At 33.8% G+C, this 20,683-nt stretch overlaps 4 protein-coding genes and 2 pseudogenes across 5 annotated transcripts; 3 read left to right on the top strand and 3 right to left on the bottom strand.

The window, feature by feature from the left end:
• Positions 1-593, bottom strand: LOC147942556 (uncharacterized). The gene is made up of 3 exons (XM_087454019.1): positions 573-593; positions 199-469; positions 1-101 (listed from the first exon to the last, which is right to left on the bottom strand). Exons 1-3 carry the CDS (start codon positions 591-593, stop codon positions 1-3), a joined length of 393 nt encoding a protein of 130 aa, XP_087310145.1.
• A 2,559-nt stretch (positions 594-3,152) lies between these two features.
• LOC147942555 (uncharacterized) lies at positions 3,153-4,298 on the top strand. The gene has a single exon (XM_087456113.1). It carries the CDS (start codon positions 3,153-3,155, stop codon positions 4,296-4,298), a length of 1,146 nt encoding a protein of 381 aa, XP_087312239.1.
• A 1,545-nt stretch (positions 4,299-5,843) lies between these two features.
• On the bottom strand, positions 5,844-6,467 carry LOC147942554 (uncharacterized). The gene has a single exon (XM_087454020.1). The coding sequence runs from the start codon at positions 6,450-6,452 to the stop codon at positions 5,844-5,846; it is 609 nt and encodes a 202-aa protein (XP_087310146.1). The 5' UTR covers positions 6,453-6,467.
• A 301-nt stretch (positions 6,468-6,768) lies between these two features.
• Positions 6,769-9,045, bottom strand: LOC147942553 (uncharacterized; annotated as a pseudogene).
• A 7,156-nt stretch (positions 9,046-16,201) lies between these two features.
• Positions 16,202-17,051, top strand: LOC109133248 (E3 ubiquitin-protein ligase RSL1 pseudogene; annotated as a pseudogene). The gene is made up of 2 exons (XR_015560426.1): positions 16,202-16,825; positions 16,901-17,051. The product of XR_015560426.1 is annotated as an E3 ubiquitin-protein ligase RSL1 pseudogene (transcript).
• Positions 17,052-17,651: 600 nt separating this feature from the next.
• LOC104698884 (E3 ubiquitin-protein ligase RSL1-like) lies at positions 17,652-19,243 on the top strand. Its single transcript, XM_087455562.1, has 3 exons — positions 17,652-17,996; positions 18,137-18,906; positions 18,992-19,243. The coding sequence occupies exons 1-3, from the start codon at positions 17,676-17,678 to the stop codon at positions 19,197-19,199; spliced, it is 1,299 nt and encodes a 432-aa protein (XP_087311688.1). The 5' UTR covers positions 17,652-17,675; the 3' UTR covers positions 19,200-19,243.
• Positions 19,244-20,683: the final 1,440 nt, after the last annotated feature.

Here is a 20,683-nt window from a genome sequence, read left to right as displayed (position 1 = left end):
TTACCTAGTGTCCCTGAGTTCAAACTCAAGCTTCTTCTTGAACTTGTTATCCACTTCATGAGTTTTCATTTCACCAACATTTACAACTTGGCCAATCACATCTGTAATGGAAAACATTTACCAGAGGCAAACAAAATTTATATTTGATTAGAAACTTATATACAATCGTATATATATAGTTAAATTTTCTGAGAATACTAACAATCAAAATGTTCTCATTCAAGGATGGCTCGTTGAGAATAGTCTGGAAATCAACCAAGTCCAGGTAGATGGCATCAGAAAATAACGCACATGACACAATGATGAATGTGTTCAACAAAGACATACGGTAAGCATGCTTTGTGACCCTAAATTTTCTAGTAGCCTTAGTCAATGAAAAATTCTCAATGATTCTCCATTGACCAGGGACGATCATACGCTGGAACTTATGTAGATGTTGTTTCTTTACAGTCGCATGGATCAAAGTACCCTAAACAGAAGGAAAAAAACATATTCATAGTAAGTGTGAAAGTTTTTGCAAAATATTCTAAACATAAAGGTATGAAGTGTATGTGTATTGTTGGTAAGCTTACAGAGACATCAGCCAAGACCATTTCCAGGATCTCACCAGAGTAGCTGGTGTAATGCTGCCAGCTATGGATGATTTTGACTTGGATCTTCCAAACAGTCTTGAAAGGCTTGATGGATGCAAGATCAGTTATTGCTAAGTTGGCAGCCATTTCGTAAGATAAAGTGAGAAGTGATGAAAGCTTTGTTTGAAGGTATGATGTTGATGTGTATGAGTAATCAGTATTTATAGGTAAAATATATTCTCATCTAAACATTATCATAATTGATTTACCAATAATTTCGGTAATCAAATTTCCGAAATTTTAGTCGAATGAGTTTTCGATACAGTTGTTAGAGATCAATTACAGGACTAAAATTCCGGTAAGCATATATATCAGGTAAAGTTATGAGATCTTAGGAGAATGTAGAAGAGATAAATCCGGTAATCATATGTATTTGGCATGAATATGAGATCGAAGGAGAAAGTTAGGAGATACGGGACTCATTAATATGGCATATGGCATATCTCGTCAAATTAATTTTAATATTGCCTAAATTGTAGGATTAATCTTTACCGGATTTCGTTCGAGGAATTATATTCGGTTTTGGTTCGAGGAAACAAAATTTGGAGGTGTTATTTGGATCACCCAGGCGTAGTTTCCGGATATAATTCAACTTGTATCCGAAATAGTAAATTTTGGGTTAATTTTAGTTATGACCTGATCCAGAAATAATTTTATGGGAAAATTGGAAAAAAAGATCACTAAAAAAAATTGTCCATCTATACCTTTTTTGAAAATGGTCATTTTTACCTAAAATACCCATAAAAATTGAAAAAATCAAATTTAACAAGTTTTAGAATGTGAAATATAGGAAAATAAGTAGATATACAATAATAGAGGTAATATTATTTTTTACAAAAAAAAAATTGTATAAGTTGTTTTTTTGATGGATAAAATTTGATATAAAAAGTTTAGAAAATGTTTTCTGCTGTTCTGAAAATTTAAGATGATGTGTTCTAACATGTTGTACATGTTATACTAAATTCAGGAATAGTTTCTTTTCTAAATAGTTTAGGGGCCCAAAATTCTGGATTCTACAAAATTCAGAATTTGTATTCTACGGTTTACTCTATGTACTAAACGTTTTAGTATAATCTTACTACGGTAAACTTTATGCTTTAAAATCGTTAGAATATGTGTTATTCTTTTTACTCTATCTCTGAGAAAATTAGTTGACATCTACTACCAAAAAGTAGATTGTATACTCTGAAACTTTTAGTGATTGCTAAATATTGAAAGTGAATATTTAGAATAGAAAACTCAATATTTATCTAATAATTAGATAAGATCGTACTTATTTGTTAAGATTGTGTTCTACGAAATTTAGAAATAGTTGTCTAACGATTTTAGAAATTTTTAAAACAACCCTAATCGTTTAGTGCACTAGCTTATGATGTGTAACACCGTTTTCTCCCATTTCTTTTCACCATTTTCGAGCCATGGCAATGCACATCTATGTTAAGAGTGGTGTGTGGAGATTGTTTGACAATCATGAGTGGAGATTTATTATTGATGAAGAAAATCGTGGAAGATTACTAACTTTGGAATCGAGTACAACACATGAAGAATTGAAGATTATGGTTTCAGAAGTCTATGGAATAAAGCCTAGTATGGTTGATATGGAGCTAAGTTTTTTACCCACAGATCTCACTGCTGAATGTCCTCCTGTCGTTATGATTAATAATAGTCAGGTCACAAATTTTCTTTCATACTATAAAAAGAAGAAAACAGTAAATTTGTGTGTGACATTCAAAGGTGGTGTTGAGGATGTTGGGAGCAAATTTAAACTGGATTTGAATAAAGAACCAGGGGTTTCAAGTGATGAAGATGACGATGGTACACCGAATGAAAACCTAGCTTTATTTGTGGGTACTGATGATGCCAAACGGAATGATGTTTTAGGGAAAAAAAACATCCGACGAGAACGCCGGTTATGGTGTTGGAACGTCGTTCAAAGGTGTGAGCGTAAGGAAGGGTCAATATTTCAAAAGCAAAGAAGTGTTACAAGCAACAATGGAATTGTATGCGATGAGGTACAATTGTGACTACAGGGTTACAAAATCTGATACAAAATTCTGGTGTATACGCTGCATAGAGGATATTTGCAAATGGAGTCTTCGTGCTGAATGTTTTAATGGATCTACGTATTTCAAGATCAACAAGTTTGTGGGTCTCCATACTTGTGCTCCTTCAAAGAAGAAGAAATTTTGTAGGACACCATCAGCTAAAACAATTGGGCATCTCATTATGCAGAATTATGAGGGTGTATTGGAAGGGCCTAAACCGAATGCTATCATTAATATTATTCGTACAGAGTATGGTTGTGATTTAACTTACTCTCAGGCATGGGAGTCTGGCGAGTATGCAGTGAATAAAGTTAGAGAAATTCCTGAGAAGAGTTATGGTAAAATACCAAAGTACTTGTCAATGATACAAGAAACGAATTCAGGTACGTTTACAAATTATGAAGTTGATTGCAACAGTTGATTTAAATATCTATTTATTTCTTTTGGTCAGTCAATAAGAGGATTTTACAAGGGAATGAGGAAAGTTATTGTGGTTGATGGAACATTTCTGAAGAACAAATACAAAGAAGTTCTGCTAGTTGCTACAACTGTAGATGGTAACTCTAATTTGTATCCAATAGCATTTGGAATTGCTGATTCTGAGAATGATTCTTCATGGGAGTGGTTTTTTGAGCAACTTAAGGTTGTTATTGGAGATGATAAAGAGTTATCTTTCATATCAGATAGGCATGTGTCAATTAGCAAATCACTTGAAAAAATATATCCATTGTCTAGTCATGGTATTTGCATCCACCACTTGATTGGTAATGTAATTACATATCACAAGGGAAGGGGTGTGGCTGATTTGGTTTCAAGAGCATCTAAAGTTTATAGAGTTGTTGAGTTTGAAAAATATTTTAGAGAAATTTGTAACATCAGTCCTGCGATTGGAGAGTACCTAGAGCATGCTCAGGTTAAAAAATGGGCTCGATGCCACTTCCCTGGATACATATATGACTTGAACACAAACAATGCTGCAGAATCGATCAATTCAGCTTTGAGATCACCTAGAGAGTATCCAATAATCCCTTTGTTAGACAGCATCAGAGAGATGTTAACACGGTGGTTTTTTGAGCGAAGAGAATTAAGTGCCAAGCAGAAAGATCCTTTAACTGTAAAGGTGGAGAAAAAGATTTCAAGAAGAATAGTGAAAGGTAAATACTTTAAAAGTTATCCGATTGGAAGAAACATAATGCAGGTTAAAGCGAATGGGGTAGACTTTGTGGTTGACTTGGAGAGAAGGACATGTGCATGTGGGAAGTTCCAAATGGGCAAACTTACTTGCAGACACGCCATCAAAAGAGCTTTTGATATAGGCAATGATCTATATCCATATGTTGATGATATGTATAGCACTACTAGTTGGAGAGAGTACTATGAGGAGACTGTTAATCCAATAGGTATTCCAGAGAATGAATGGGGCGTCCCTGACCACGTTCAGGCTGCAAAAGTTATACCACCTGAAACAAGAAGACACCCTTGTAGACGAAGAAAACAAAGACATGAAACGGTTGAAGACAAGATAAGAGCGTCTCAACAATCACAATCGTCAAAGAGACACAAGTGTAGCCGTTGTGGTAAAGAAGGACACAACCAATCAACATGTGATGTCCCAATATAGGTAAGGTTATGTTTTATTCTTTGTTAGGATTTTAAACCATTCCCAATTTATGGTTGAATTATTCATTTCTAGTTTTTGTTTAAACTTTCCTCTTGAGTTGTCAAGTCTAGTTCAATCTCCACATTATTTCACTTTTTCTGGTTTCTTCCTTAAGAACATCAAACCAAGTTAACAACATGATCATTCTCAAATGCTAAGAAATTCGATAAAAAATATGATCAATGTGATACGCTCACAAACCAATTTTTCACGGTGAAGGTCCAAAAGGAAAAAAAGCTCACAAATTCAAAAAAAAAAAAAAAACACACATGATCATAATCATACGCTAATCGTTTTAATTTGCTGCATCCAATCATGATCATGCACAATATCACTAAGATCACCATCATCTTCTTATTGATGGTTTTTGCTTCAGACAAAGCATCCTCTATCTTCTCAAATATCTCCTTTTCCATCTTCTCGTAAACTATTTTCTCAAACTCCAATCTCTCTGTTCTGAAATCTTTCAGATGCTTCTCAAATTCAACATTCTTTGTAGTAAGTGTATCTATCTCGTTGACCAAAGCCTCATCAACCCATTTGAAGGTGTGATCATCGTTCCTAAGCTACAAGAAGCCCAACTGTTATAATCAAAATTAAAAACAAATTCAAACGTGTAACAATACCAATTTACCTTGTTTGATACAGCAAAGCCACAACGATAATATCTCCGGTAAGGATTGGGATCAGACTTCGATATAAGTACTACAATTCCTTCCCGCACTAACATCTCCTTGGGACACCAACCACTCTTCCTCTTGCACAGGAACTAGTTGATCCAGTCGAATTTGTCGATACATTGCTCATCTTCTTCTCACAATCGAACGAGAACTAGGTCGACTTTAGGTTTCTTAAATTTGGGTATTTATGTGTGTCACTGTAAAGGATCGGGTTTGGTACAAGATACAAAATCGGTTAAGTTATTAATTTGGTATTAGCTCTTAAAGCAAATTAAAAATTCGGTTTGATATTAAACCAAATTAAAAGTCGGTTTCTTGGTTTGATAGACTTGGTGAACAAAGTCATCGAAGACAAAGACAAAAGTCATACCATATATTAAGTTAAAAATGAAACCAAAGTCATACCATATATTAAGTAAAAATGAAACCAAAGTCATATCATATATTAAGTTAAAAATGAAATCAAAGTCATACCATATATTAAGTTAAAAATGAAACCAAAGTTATACCATATATTAAGTTAAAAATGAAACCAAAGTCATACCATATATTAAGTTAAAAATGAAACCAAAGTCATACCATATATTAAGTTAAAAATGAAACCAAAGTCATACCATATATTAAGTTAAAAATGAAACCAAAGTCATACCATATATTAAGTTAAAAATGAAACCAAAGTCATACCATATATTCAGTTAAAATGAAACCAAAGTCATACCAAATATTTAGTTAAAAATGAAACCAAAGTCATACCATATATTTAGTTAAAAATGAAACCAAAATCATACAATGTGTCAAACTAAAGACATACTAAAAAAATGAAAAATCAGTCAATTTCGACTCTATGAGACTCCAACTTTGGAGGGACATAGTTCTTCATACGCTCAAGTAATAGTGGATCATTTGCAGCTTCCCACAGATCGACATCAATCTTCAAACGCGCTTGTTTGATGTTCTCATCGGTCATCAAATCCAAACTTAGAGATTTCATATGACACTCGATGTATTTCAATGCATAGACCCCGCAATCGCTCTTCGACCTATTCAACTCGGACAACACCTTCATTTCTATGATTTCATATTGTGTCAAAAGAGATGCTTTTCCATTCACCTTTGCATTAATTTCTTTCAAAATCCTTGGGATGCAGTTTGCGAAACACTCGACATACCTTCTATTCTTGTGTCCAGCAAAGTCGAAGACTTCAACAGTTCTTAAGACGAAGTTAACGTAAACAGAAATCCAGTGGTTGCCGTTAACAAAAATCGGAGTGTATATCCTATCAACATTTGTACCTGATTGTTTACCTGTCTTTCCGTGAGAAGGAAACTCACCATTAGCATAATCGAGAAGTCTACTATCCCATTTGTGCGGACGCTTTGTTTTCAAGTACTTTGTGTATTCCACTTTGATTGTCTCACTGAACATGCAATTCATGAAACCCACACGGTCTGACTTCATTCGCCCTAAAGATGTTTTCTCCCGGAATAAATACATCATCGCATCCATTTCGTTGAAAACAAATAAAAGTTAAATTTAAATTTGACCATGGTAAAATAATGAACAATTTAAGTATTGAGAAAAATCAAGTTTATACTTACTTGATTGTGCAACCACTTGTTGTGAGAAATGACACGATCAAGTAGTAATTTGTAAGGTAAAAATTATAAAATCTGGACAATTGTAAATATATGTTACAAAATATATGTCTAATTTTGAATAAAAATTAGAAGACGTACCCAAGATTCCTTTGTCATGCTTCCAAAGCATTCCATCTAACATCGGATACGAAAACCAAATCAGCATCGTCGTCATACTTTCCCGCATCTATTGTAGGATCAACTTCGGGTACACATGGTTTTTGCGAAAGATGTCCTACACTTTTCTCTAAGAAATCTTGAGTGCTCAATAAAACTTGACTGTCAATATTAAGGTCTATGGCACCCGATTTGGTGAACAAATCATCGAAAACAAAGTTGTCTTCCTGTCAATGGAAAGATCAAACAAAGTTTAATGTTTACAAACAAAGACATGCAAACAAAGTTTAATGTTTACAATACAATACATAAGTTCACCAAGACAATTACAATACATAGTTTACAATTAGCCGAATATTTTCAAAAAAATTACATAGCCGAATGTTTTCAAAAAAAAAAATACATAGCCGATTTCCAAAACAAGTTTTACCAAGTTACTTTTTACTTACCAAACTCTTTGGTTGAACGGATGGTGATTTCCCCTATGTCAAAAAATAAAAATCAATAAGTTGGTAAGGCACCATTACATATACAACACCAAAGCATAAATATTATTTATTGACTTATCACATCTTTTGGTTTAAATGATGGTGGTGTGGCTTGTGTCGAAGTTGATGCTAGAGTGGATAGTATCTCCTTCACTTCTGATACATCCTCCTCCATCTTCTTCAATCGCTGGCCTATTTCTTCCTTAAAAGGTTTGAAAGAAGCTTCAAATATACCTTTAATGAATGACTTCATTTCTTCATCAAAACCATGAGTGGTTGCGGCTCACTGACATAGGAGTTGCATTTTACGAGTCTTTGCACCATGATTAATGTGTTTTGTCTTTCTCTTCTTTGTGCTTGATGCTCCCACATTTACATCTTGCTTCTTCTCGCTACTCTCCAACCCAGAAAATTGATTATCTCCATCACTTTCCTTTTCAACATGATCATCTTCATTTACAACCTCCTCTATCTTCTCTTCTTCAACATCATTAGTTTCAACATGACCCCACTCATGGTCTCTAAAATCGTAACCAGATCGCACCAAATCGTTTACATTTTTGACTCCCACATCATTGATCTCATCAGGCCTAAAAAACTCTATATCATCGTATATGTCACAATTTCCTGACCTCGAGATGTATGGATAAATGATATCCTACCAAAAACACATTAACAAAAATTTTGGTTAAGCAATAGTAAAAAACAGAACCATATTCAGACAATGACAATTAAAGAAGAATAGAGAAAAGAAATTACTAACCTTTGGTCCAAACGATTGCTCTATGAAGATAATGTCTTGATAAGACACTTTTGCAGCTCCCTTCCAGTTAGAACATCTAGCACCGTTTGTGAATTGTTTGTTGATCTTTTCTCCCAACAATTCTCCAATCACTGGAATTGCTTCCATAACCCATACTTGAAGTGCAAAGGAGAAACCATTAAGGATATAATTGTTGGTCTTCTTCAACTCCTTTCTTGTGTCCATGATCGAGGTCACAAGATAGTCAAAAGAATGTAAACCCCAAGGATAAGCTCTCAACTTATCAAGATCCATCACCAACTTGATGTATGAGAGAGGGATCTTTTTCGTCTCGTCGTTAGCCATTACCAAACCAGCTATGACGCACACATATACAAATCTTAGCTTGTCTACTAGGTGCACATCCCTCAGCCTCTTAATGGTAATCCCCCCATCTCTCTTTAATAATCTAGCCCAAAAACCTTTGTCCTTCTTCCAACTGTCTTCTTTCCAAGATTTCAAATCAAAGCTGAAATCATCATTGCATTTGAGTCCAGTGACTGCATAATATTCTTGCATCGAAAATCTCATTGGCTTCCTTCCAAACAAAAACCAAAGCTCATGTTTCTTATCTGTGAGCAACTGCCGAGACATAATGCTGTGTATCAAACTCGCAGAGTATCCTAACCCATTCTCGTAGATGGCAAACACATTAGCAAACACATGATCACTCTTCACTTTCTCATACTCGGTTGGCAAAGCATCCTTGATTCTTGTCATGATAGACATTCTGCAGCTATTGTTTATCTGCTTCACTTGTGGTTCATCACCGTATTTGAAAAGGCTTTTAGGGTACTCTTTTTCAACGCCTGAACAAAACAATTAACCAAAATTAAATCAAACACAACGAAATGAGTTGTTAGAAATAAGAGAAAAATCTCTCATCACGGAAAAAACAAATATTCAAAAATAATAAACAAACCTGATATCAATCCGATTGATCCATCTTTGTCCTCTATATTCAAGAAGCTAATATTGGTCATATACACCTAACATGTGAAGCATAAAACATAATACAATCAAATAACTATCAAACCAAAAATGAAACCAAGAACAGTTCATAAGCGATCAAACCAACTTTTAAAACTACCAAAATTGAGAATTTAATACAAAACTTAGCAATTACCAACTCAAGCTATCGGGATTTCAAAACTCTTGAGACAAACTATGAAACAATTAGATGAAGATGAACCAAGACAAGCCTTGCTCGTTACTCTCATCGTTGATAGCTCAATTTAGTAATAGGAATTCAAAAGCGATTAACAAAATCCACATGCAACTTCCAAATCTATATAAAATGAGAAATTTTGAGTGATTTACACTGTAATATGAAGCCGAATTTCAAATGATTTGAAGAGAAGCAAACGACATTTAGCGATGGGAGCAAAAAAAACCATGGAAGCAAATAAGATGAGAAATCAAGGACGAAATCAAATCAGGAGGGGGACAAATCAACGACGAAACTTCACCCAGATGAGAAAAGGATGAAAAAGATACTCACCGCTGTCGATTAATCAGAAAAACAAGTGGCAGTAATTCACCGTCCGTTAAAGCCGTCGTCGATGTCAATTTTTCTGGTTTACGATTTGGTAAAAGTGAAAGCTAAGTGTAAAAGGGTTTTCGGGTTTTCATTATTTGGGGTGTATAAACCTCTAAATCGATTAGAGGTTTCCATCACTTTGGTTTTTTTTTTTTTAACTTTTGTTAATTATTATTTACTGTATTTTCGTATTTAGTTTGGTTTTAAAAAGTAGGGGTAAAACTGAGTTTTTATTATTATAAAACCTATTTTACCAAACCTAAAAAATAAAAGTACATATGGACATTTTTTGAAAAAAAAAACGTTTTTTTTCCAATTTTCCCTAATTTTATACTCCCTTTTTACTAATATGGAGATTTTTTTTTTCAATTAATTGTCAATATTCGCCTTTTTTTTATGGTTAGTATATATTTTTTCTTTGATAATTTTTTATGGTTAGTATTTTTTTTTCCAATACTTATCTTTTGTTTGTACTTTTTTTTTTTTTTGAAAAATTCCTTTTTACTTAGGGTTTTCTGGTAGGTTCGATCTCTATTTAAAGAGAGTAGGATGCCCTGTTTTATTTTTTGGTCTTAAACCTTTATTTGAAGTCGCCACCAGTTTTGCTCGCCGCTTTAGATCTAGGCGATGGCTAGCTAGGAGGGGTCTCTATATGAATCGAGACAGGTTCTTTAGTTTTAGTACTAGGTTTAGAACCCACGCTAAGCGTGGGAATTTAATTTGATATATTTTGATAAAAATTATATATGATTGATTACGGTAATAAAATATTATCTCATAAAAAAACTTAAAATTAGTACTAAGGAAAAGAATTAAATTTCAGATACATAATTTTTTAAAATATAAAAATCAGTTGTGTTATAAAATCAAATCTGATAAAAAAATCATAAATTTAACTTGGCGTCCAAGCGAGGCAAATCAAACTGATAACCTCACATATCCTAAACCATTTTCTTTGACCATCAGAAAAACGAAACAATTTTATAATCATGAATTTAACTCGTTTTCATATTTAATTGATCGCTACCACCTATGTTTTCGTGTTTTTTATTCAATGTTTTTTTATTTTTCATTTTCTTTCTTGTCATTTTCATTGTCAAATTTTGTGTTAATTGTCATCGTAACTTTTACCATTTGGTTCTTCGTTATACTCTTTTTCTTCTTCTTCCTCGTCAACTTCTTCACATTCTTCCACTGAAAAACATTTTTTTAGACTACTACACAACTTATTAATCCACCAAACTCCAAGAACAAAATTATTTCTTTTCTTATAAAATTTGTGAAATTCATGATTACCAGCATAGTCAACACATGCACCCAATTATTGAAAATTTTATCCATATACTTATTTGGTTTTAGATCCACCGGTTTAGAAACTTCTCAAACCAAAATTTTTACTTGGTTTATAATATTTTAAAAACATAATAAAATATACTAATAATTATTTATTTAATATGAGTCATATGATATATAGAAATATGAGTACACTATAAGAACATATTAATTATAAATAAATAATATCAATTATATTATATCATCAAATAATATCAACCGTATCATATTATCAAACAACCGTAACCGTAAATAACAGTAACCGCTTGAACCGTAACCGTATTTAAACGTAACTGTTTAACCGTTTGTGAAACGGTTCTGGTTAAGATTACAAAAATTTCTAACCATAACCGATGGTTAATAAACCTTAACCGTGACAACCGGAACCCTGGTCATGCCTATGTATAGCTAATAAAACGTGTGTGTTTGTCGTCCATCTTTCTTCTTTAAACCTCAAAATTTGACTCAAACATCAAATTAAGGTCTTGCGATGTCAATCCTTCTTCCTTAGACCCAAAAATAAAAAAACTAATGAAAGAATATCAACTCATTTATAAAATCATACACAAAAATATGTTTTACAGCTCATAAGAAATAAAAAGCACAAATGTAGATAAATAAGATAATTTATGTTTTGCATCAATATTTATAATATTTTAAACTTTTAAAAGGTTTTGAAATATAAAATTTGAACCTTTTAATTATTTTAATATTTATAATATTTTAAACTTTTAAAATTTAAAACTTATAATATTTAAAAACTTTTTAAAAGTTAAGAACTTTTAAACGTTTCAATATTTATAATATTTAAACTTTTAAAATTTTTAAATATTATAATATTTTTTTGAAACTATTTAAAGTTTTAATTTGATCAAATAAAAAACGAGGTCAAACCAAATAAAACTTTTAAACTTGGACGCCTGATAAATCAAGCTTTCCTGCTCATTCATTGTTGGAAGCATATTACTCTTATTTATACTGGTTCTGAATCATTGTCTAAAAAATTTATAGCCAATGTGGGATATTATGCTTAGTTCTTTGATTTCCATATATTTAAAATTTTCCTTTTTCTAAAAAAATCTGTAAATTTAAAAAATATTAATGAATGACATGTCAAATCATGATAGGTTGTTTAAAATTATTCTTAATATAAAAAATTATGGAAATTGTATAAAATATTAATAAGTGATATGTCAAATTTCTATTGATTGTTTAAAATCCTATCTGGACGACTTTAGGAGCTTATAGCTCCTACTTTTTATTAGTATAGATGACTTTATTGTAATTCTTAGTTGGATTTTTTTCTCCTATAATCTCTAAAATACGAATTTTGATCACCCTAGCTAATTTGTACAGAGGACCGAAGACGTCTCTCAAGCCGCTATAGTGCCCTAATAGTGCCTATCTCCGACGCGTACCCACTGCCTTCACAATTGAAAGAGCATCCACACTTAGAGGAGACGAAGCCATTATTGATGTTGTTGATGGGAAGGTGAATGAGAAGTTGAAAGACGAGGAAAGGGCGAAGAAGAAGAAGAAGAGAAGAAGAGTGATGGTAGCGAGGAGAGACGATGTAATAATTGTAGAAGTAGACGGCGAGACGATGTAATAATGGAGAGACGGCAGAGAGACGGCCGATACGGCATAAGACGTCATTAAGTTAACATAGAGACTGCATACTACTGCACATAATACTACACATAATACGGCACACGGAAGAGGCGGAAGAGACTGCATAGAGACGGCATCCGGCAGAGATATAAGACTGCATAAAACTCTGCATGAGACTGCATGAGACTGCATAATACTGCACATAAGACTGCACATAAGACTGCAAATAAGACTGCACATAGAGACTGCACACGGAAGAGACGGAAGAGACTGCATAGAGACGGCATCCAGCAGAGACATAAGACTGCATAAGACTCTGCATGAGACTGCAGAGGCATGAGACTGCATAATACTGCATAGAGACTGCACATAAGACTGCATCATAAGACGGCACATGGAGACGGCACATAGAAACGGCACATAAGACTGCATCATAAGACGGCACATGGAGACGGCACATAAGACTGCATCATAAGACGGCACATGGAGACGGCACATAGAAACGGCACATATAGAGACGACACATAGAGACTGCAAATAGAGACGGCACACGGAAGAGACGGAAGAGACTGCATAGAGACGGCACATAGAAACGGCACATATAGAGACGACACATAGAGACTGCAAATAGAGACGGCACACGGAAGAGACGGAAGAGACTGCATAGAGACGGCATCCGGCAGAGAGATAAGACTGCATAAGACTCTCTACGATACTGCATAGAGACTGCATACGGCAGAGAAGATAGAGACTGCATAAGACTGCATAGAGACTGCACACGGCAGAGACGGAAGAGACTGCATAAGTTAGAGACTGCATAGAGACTGCATACAGCAGAGAAGATAGAGACTGCATAAGACTGCATAGAGACTGCATACGCAAGAGAAGATAGAGACTGCATAAGACTGCATAGAGACTGCATACGCAAGAGAAGATAGAGACTGCATAAGACTGCACACGGTAGAGACGGAAGAGACTGCATAAGACTGCATAGAAACTGCACACGGCAGAGACTGCATAAGACTGCATATTGCAGTGTTCTGCATGCAGAGACGGAAGCAATGCAGAAGACTGCATAGACGGAAGAGACGACATAGAGACTGCATAGAGGCGTGGAAGAGGAATAAGACGACTATGAAGAAGATGAGTAGACTTCGGGTTGTGACGATGATAAAGAAAGAATGGAGATAGATGCCTCTTGTGGGAGGATGTAAAGTAAGAGTAGAAATTAGGATAAAGTTAGAGCGGAGAACTTGACTGACCGGCGGGAGATTAGAGTAGCTAGCCTAGAGAGTATATATATCTAGGGTTAACATATATTCCTTTTCGTATATGTTTATCAGTGAGAATATGGCGCCTAAACCGATCTTGAAGGAGCTAAAGAATCTCCAAAAAGACCCTCCAATCTCTTGCCGTGCAGGTCAGTGCAAAATCACACACCTGGTGATTAGCTTCTGCCATATATTTAGTGTAATAATATTAATAATTTGATAAATGTATGATAATCCTTCTATGTTTTGTGATCTTACTTCTTATGTTTGTCTTTTTGTTTATTTCAGACTCTATACCAAATACGTGACGGCCATAGAACAAATACGATAGGACGGAGACAAAAAAAAACCACGTGAAAAAGTGTTACCTGAAGATGAACATGCCAAAGACATAGATGCGTTGTTCTTTTCGTCTACACATCGGAGGTATATAATTTGATCTCCATTACAAGTAAACAAGCATGCTTTATTTCGAATCTCAGTATGTATAGTTGAGTGGAAGAATAAAAAAAATTAAGTTGCATTAATATCATAGGGCCAGTTGCTGAAGACATGTTTCATTGGCAAGCTACAATTATGGATATTTAATATTGGAAGAATTCTCAAAAGTACCATAAAGTTTAGGCATTTTGCTTTTATATATTTTCCTTAATCTAGTGTTGTGTTGTTATATTGTAGGTTGGATTTAGGACGAAGGTGTTTCACCCTAACATCAACAGCAATGGAAGCATTTTTCCTTGATATTTATGGAGCTTCGCCGTCAACATTTCAAAGGTGAGTCTCATCTTTCATAAACATTTGTTTAATAATGTTTTAAAAATATATCAAGATCATCATCCTATAAGCTTTCTTAATGGAGTGATTTTTTAATTGCTAGGTCATCATCGTACATGGTGTTTTCTCCGTATGTAAAAGTTTAATGAATTGGTGGATGAAGAGATGAAGATTCCGGAGAAGGAAAAATCCAATGACGCTAAGATGAGAATCAGAAGTCACTGAGAGTTTCAAGGGTACGTTCAAAGCTCACCTAATACTACTTTCAACTCTGCAAGTTACAGACTCGTGCACTCAAGGTTGATGCATATGGAGAAGATAATGAATTCAGGCAAGATACACCCGGACTTGACTCAAGTTAGAGTTTGCTTATTGTTTGTCCCAAAGTCGTGTCTTCAGTTTTTCTTTAAAGAAACTGACAACAGAGTCCATTGCAGTGAGTGTGCGCCTGACAAAGAAGTAGAGAGAACAAAAATGTAATGGGTTGAAGGCTCGGTAGAGCAAAGTTTTTAGTGGATTTTCCGGAGATCTTCTCCGGCGAGATGTAGGATTCCTCCAAAGGATCCGAACTCAGTTATATTCTTGCGTGTCCTTTTATTTCGTCTAAAGCAAACACAGGAGTGACCAAAACTGAGCGAGACCGAGAGACACACAGAAAGCAAAATCCTTGTTCTTATACTTATGTTGACAACAATTGTATAGGCCTCAACAATCGTATAACCCTAGTTTTGGATTTTGCATCAGTTTTTAAAAAGAGCGTATAATTAAACAAATTTCATCTGTGGCTACATCAATTAGCACATACACGTTTCACATTATGATCTAGCAACCTATAAAGTTATAACTAATCAAATGCACAACGGAGTTGTTACCACAACCTTAACTAGTTTACGAAATAAAAGAAACTTAGCACATGCCACTTGACCATATACGTTACACTGTTCATGACATAACTAACACGGTCTGTGGCTTTTGTAAAATTACCGTGACAAATCATTGGAAAGCACACTTTTGAAAAATCGATACAAGCTTTTCTTTGTTTGTTTTATTTTTTGATCATTTATTTTTCCATTTTTTATTTTACATGATCTATGTTGATTTATTATTGTATCTATTTTTGGATATGAGAATTTGAACTAATTTATTACAATTTCTTTTAGTTAACATCTCTATTTACTTAATCTACATATTATTTAAATAATATTTTTTGCTATTTTATTTAAATAATCTATAATAAGTTTTTAAAATTTAATATTTGAAATGGTTTATTATTTTATATAAAGAAGATAAATTATAATTTATATCTATAACCATAAAATCTAGGTCTGTTTTATTAACAATATATGAGATACTTTATTACAGTTACTTTAGAATTTATACATATTTATTTACATTTACAAATGTCTATTTAAATACTTGCACCGACCAAAAAAAAAAAGATTTTGAATTTGAGAAAAAGTTATACAATTACTTTCAAACTTGCACTCACGGATAACCAGAATTTACACGTTATATATATATATATATATATATATATATATATATATATATATATATATATATTGGTTATTCAACCTATTTAATCATCTAATTAGATGTTTTTTTCTTTCTCGGATCATCTTCTAATTGATTATTAATTTGCAATGGAAACAATAGATTCTGAAATCAGTTTACTTGTGGTTCCTGAGAGTTGCAGTATGTGTTTAGATGATGATTTTAAAGCTGATCAGATGTATTATGTTCATTTATGCAATCATCATTTATGTCTGGAATGCATGAAACGATATATTGATGTAAGCCTAGTGAAGGGAACTATACCTACTTGTCCTTATTATCAATGTGAGTCTAAGCTGCCTCTTAGAAGTTGTGTCCATTTTTTGACATCTAAACTAAAAGTGATGTGGAAACAAAGGATTTTAGAGGAATCGATTCCATTAACGGAGAGACTTTATTGCCCAAATCCGAGGTGCTCGGCTTTAATGTCAAGAACCGAGCTCTCTAAATCTAATGAAGATAAATCTATGAGATGCTTCAGATGCGGGGAGCGCTTTTGCATTAACTGCAAAGTTCCATGGTATAGTAACTTGTCGTGTAACGATTACAAGAGATTAGCTACTAATCGTATGTAAGATGATATGAAGCTAACAGTCTAGCATATGAAGAATTGTGGCGTCAATGTGAAAAATGCCAACATATGATCGAACTTTCAGAAGGATGCATCCATGTAGCTTGCAGGTATAATTCTCTAATCATATTCTCTATTATAATCCATTCAAGCTTTATTAGATACTCATGGTTAATTGGAGGTAGATGTGGATATTCATTTTGCTACACGTGTGGAGCCGAATGGAAGCAAGGAGGTTGCCCCCATCGAGAAAGGATGCTTGTGGATTATCGTCTTTGTACTCTTTCCTTAGTTGTAATTGCCTTTATAATATTTCTTTGTGTTCATTTTTCGTAAAAGAATAAAATAATTTGTTTAGTAGATTGTTCATGACGATAATGAAAAAATATACTTATATAAACCATAAAGACAAACAACGTTGGAGGTTTAGTTGTTTCATAGCTCATCTTCTTATCTTTGGTTTTGCTTGAAATCTCTATCCCCTACTTATTTAATATACGTGATATTTTTAATAATTTTGTATGTTTCATATATATTTTTAAAAATAACACAGAGTACCAAATTGTGTCCATGAAAATAAAAAGAGTACAAAACAAACATATATTGCACAAAACAACAACTACTGAGGCATTCTCATTACATACACTGTTTAACTCAGAAAAAAATTGGTAAGGTAGATCGAAACTTGAGCGACAAGAAAACTGAACAATGAATTACAAATTCAACTTTTGAATCCCAAACATATTTTTCCTAATAAAAAGTATGACTCTTACAATTTACGGATAATTATATAAAAAAATAAAATAAAAACACCCTGTATTTTCGGGATATTATTAACTAGAATCGTTGTACAAATATATCCAAAGATATAATCCCTTTTCGTTTTGGATTATTGTTTATTCGCATAAAGCGTTTATAAGACTTTAGAATCCGATCCCCTCAACACCGTGTAACAAAGAAATGCATACGGAGCACCCTAGTATTGATGGCACCGCAAGACCCTCACCGGAAATTTCCCCCGACGACGTTCCTGATCAGTTATGCACCCTTTACTTTAAAGGTTTGATAAGTGAGGAGAACTCATTGGCCGGATTTGGAGTTGCAATATTTGGGAACAAAGATGATATCTTGTTTCAGATGAAAGGACCAATCCATCATGACTCCACAATAACAGTGTTGGAGGCTGAGGTTCTCGCATTGATGCGAGGACTAACCGAAGCTGCCAGTATGGGGATCGCTCATATCTCAATCTACTGTGATTATTATCCAGTTTACGAATTTGTAAGTTTTATTTTAACGACCATTGTTTTTTTTTTGAGGTTTAATTATGTCATTATAGTATCGGTTGTTTTACTAGTCTACCAAATAGTAAAAATATGAATATCATTGATTGGGTTAATTTGTTTGCCTTTTGAGTGTAGGTAATGGGCAGATACGTACCAGAGAATAACAAAACTGCATTGCTAATGATGGATGTACAACGTATCAGATTAGCATTTATGTCGAGCTTTCCGATTTTCGTGGAGGGAACTAGTATCAGTTATGCTTATAAACTAGCAAGGGAAACAATAACTTCTGGAATCAGCATACCTGTGCCTATGGATCCTCCTCACCAAGCCAAGGTTACACCAAAAAAAACTTGCAATATCTGTTTAGATGATGCTATTAACGCTGATGAGATGTTTTGTGTCGATAAATGTCGTCATCGATTGTGTTGCGAGTGTATGAAACAACATATAGAGGTTAGGCTGGTCGAGGGAAGTGTGGTTACATGTCCTTATTTCCGGTGCAAGTCTAAGTTGACTTTTGAAGGATGTGAAAATATTTTGACACCTAAACTAAGAAAGATGTGGCAACAAAGGATCAAAGAGGACGCTATTCCTGTATCAGAGAGAATTTACTGCCCAAACCCGAGGTGCTCGGCTTTAATGTCGGAAACTGAGCTCTCTAAATCGACTGGAGGAGTTGAAGATAGGAGATTGTGCTTCAAATGCAGTGAAATTTTTTGCATTAACTGCAAAGTTTCATGGCATAGTAACATGTCCTGCGACGTTTACAAGAGGTTGCATCCATATCCTACAGAAAACGATAGAAAGATTAAAACTCTGGCAGATCAGAAACTGTGGCGTCAATGCCCAAAGTGTCAACAAATGATTGAACTTAAAGAAGGATGCATACGAGTAAAATGCAGGTATCATCTCTATTTAATAACATTTTTTGTTTTCGAAGTTGGTTCTAATGTTTTAAGCTGATTTAGCATTGTATTTTCTTGATAGATGTGGGCATAGCTTTTGCTACCAATGTGGAGTCCCGGCTGGAAGTTGCCAACATGGTCATGGTCTTCCTCCAAGGCCTCCACGGCCTCCACAGCAGCCAACACCGCAGCCACCTGCGCCTGAAATGCCACCTGCGCCAGCAATGTGTTTTTGCCTCATCTGTTTTACACTTATGATAGCTTTCATATTTTACCTCGCTTTATTATGATCTAGGTGACAACAAATAAACATGTATGAATGTTTTGTTAATTAACCGGGAACAAAAAAATTTCATAATTTTATAATAGTTTTTCTTCTAAATCTTATTCTACAATAAGACTTAAAATAATTATTCTTTTGTGTTAACTAATTGATTATATTTTGACATCAAAATAATTTATTACTAGATACCTACCCACTTAAAGCGGGGGAAATATTACGTAAATTTGGATTTGTTTCTTACGAAATAATAGTAGAAAATTTATTTATTCTACGCATTTTATAAATTTCTATATTTAATTTACTTAATTTTATATTTTGATTTCAATCCGTAGTCGGTACTACTATTTTGGTTTGGGTGCAATATCAAATTCGTTAATTATGAATTCGGTAAAGTCTGGTAAAAAACCCAACAACACATGTATATATTGACCGTTTGAAGTGATCGTGTTTAGAGAATTTAATATACCAGTTAATATTAATAGCATTGCAATTATTGGTATAACATGTTAGTATATAATAATTTTATATGTGAAAATTACAATTATATTATCTATATGTTGTAACGCCCTTACCGCCACCTCTTAGTGGGCCTCATGTCCAATCCCAGTCTATGGGCCTACCTTCCTTAATGGGCCTCACGCCCTCTCACTAGGCCCGTGAGCTCATTTCTATCTGACGGTTGATTTGCTACATTCGGGAGGATTTAAAGACTTGTTACCGTTCCTACAAATCACCACATGATCGTTCCCTACAGTTTGTCCTCACTCGCACATTTCTGACAGTCACTTCCGGGAAGGTCACCCAATCTGAGACTACTCCAGCTCAAGCACGCTTAACTCTGGAGTTCTCTCAGGCCCCTTGACTGAAAATATAAGTGCACTTTGGTGACATAGGTGGCCAAATCAATTCTTTTAAACCTCTCCGCATGTCCCTGAAACCGGGGTGTCACATATGTATATTGTCAACATTATACACTTAGTATTGTTTATATAGTGAATATTGTGTATAAAAAATAAGTTTTAGCTAATTAAATAGTTTGTTATTGTTTCCTAAGATTTTTGAAAAAATAAATAAAATCTGTTAAACATGATATGTCACATCAAAGCTGGTGAAAGTTATACAAACATTGCTTAAATAAGTATCTCGAGATATTTTTAAAATATAAGCAATTTTGTATCTTACTTTCAAAATTAAGAAATACTCTAAACTATCACTAAATCAAGTTTTATGGATAATTATAGCACACATTCCATAAATTTCTAAAAATAGCACTATTTAACAAAATCAAATATTAAAATTAATTTTTAGAATTTTCTTTTTAGGTTTGGGTTCTCAATTTCACATTTAAGGTATAGTTTTGAGAGGTAGGGTTTAGTATTTTGAATTTAATATTTAATTTGAAGAGATTAATTAGTGCTATTTTTGGAATTTTAGAGATTTTGTTATAAGTTTGGAAAAAAAAATTATTTTGGTGCTATTTTTGAGAATCTA

This window comes from Camelina sativa, chromosome 6 (assembly GCF_030686135.1).
Source record: "Camelina sativa cultivar CO46 ecotype springtype chromosome 6, ASM3068613v1".
Lineage (NCBI taxonomy): Eukaryota > Viridiplantae > Streptophyta > Magnoliopsida > Brassicales > Brassicaceae > Camelina > Camelina sativa.
Note: the sequence above shows the minus strand (reverse complement) of the source record. Positions and strands in the feature narration are given on the sequence as shown.

Excerpts from the sequence above, each read along its gene's own strand:
- LOC104698884 (XM_087455562.1), top strand. The coding sequence starts at position 17,676 with ATGCATACGGAGCACCCTAGTATTGATGGCACCGCAAGACCCTCACCG. Across the intron at positions 17,997-18,136 it reads ATTATCCAGTTTACGAATTT|GTAATGGGCAGATACGTACC; the intron begins GTAAGTTTTATT and ends TTTTGAGTGTAG. Across the intron at positions 18,907-18,991 it reads TGCATACGAGTAAAATGCAG|ATGTGGGCATAGCTTTTGCT; the intron begins GTATCATCTCTA and ends TTTTCTTGATAG.
- LOC147942556 (XM_087454019.1), bottom strand. The coding sequence starts at position 593 with ATGGTCTTGGCTGATGTCTCT. Across the intron at positions 470-572 it reads TGGTCTTGGCTGATGTCTCT|GGTACTTTGATCCATGCGAC; the intron begins GTAAGCTTACCA and ends CCTTCTGTTTAG. Across the intron at positions 102-198 it reads TGAGAACATTTTGATTGTTA|ATGTGATTGGCCAAGTTGTA; the intron begins GTATTCTCAGAA and ends TTTCCATTACAG.
- LOC147942555 (XM_087456113.1), top strand. The coding sequence starts at position 3,153 with ATGAGGAAAGTTATTGTGGTTGATGGAACATTTCTGAAGAACAAATAC.
- LOC147942554 (XM_087454020.1), bottom strand. The coding sequence starts at position 6,452 with ATGAATTGCATGTTCAGTGAGACAATCAAAGTGGAATACACAAAGTAC.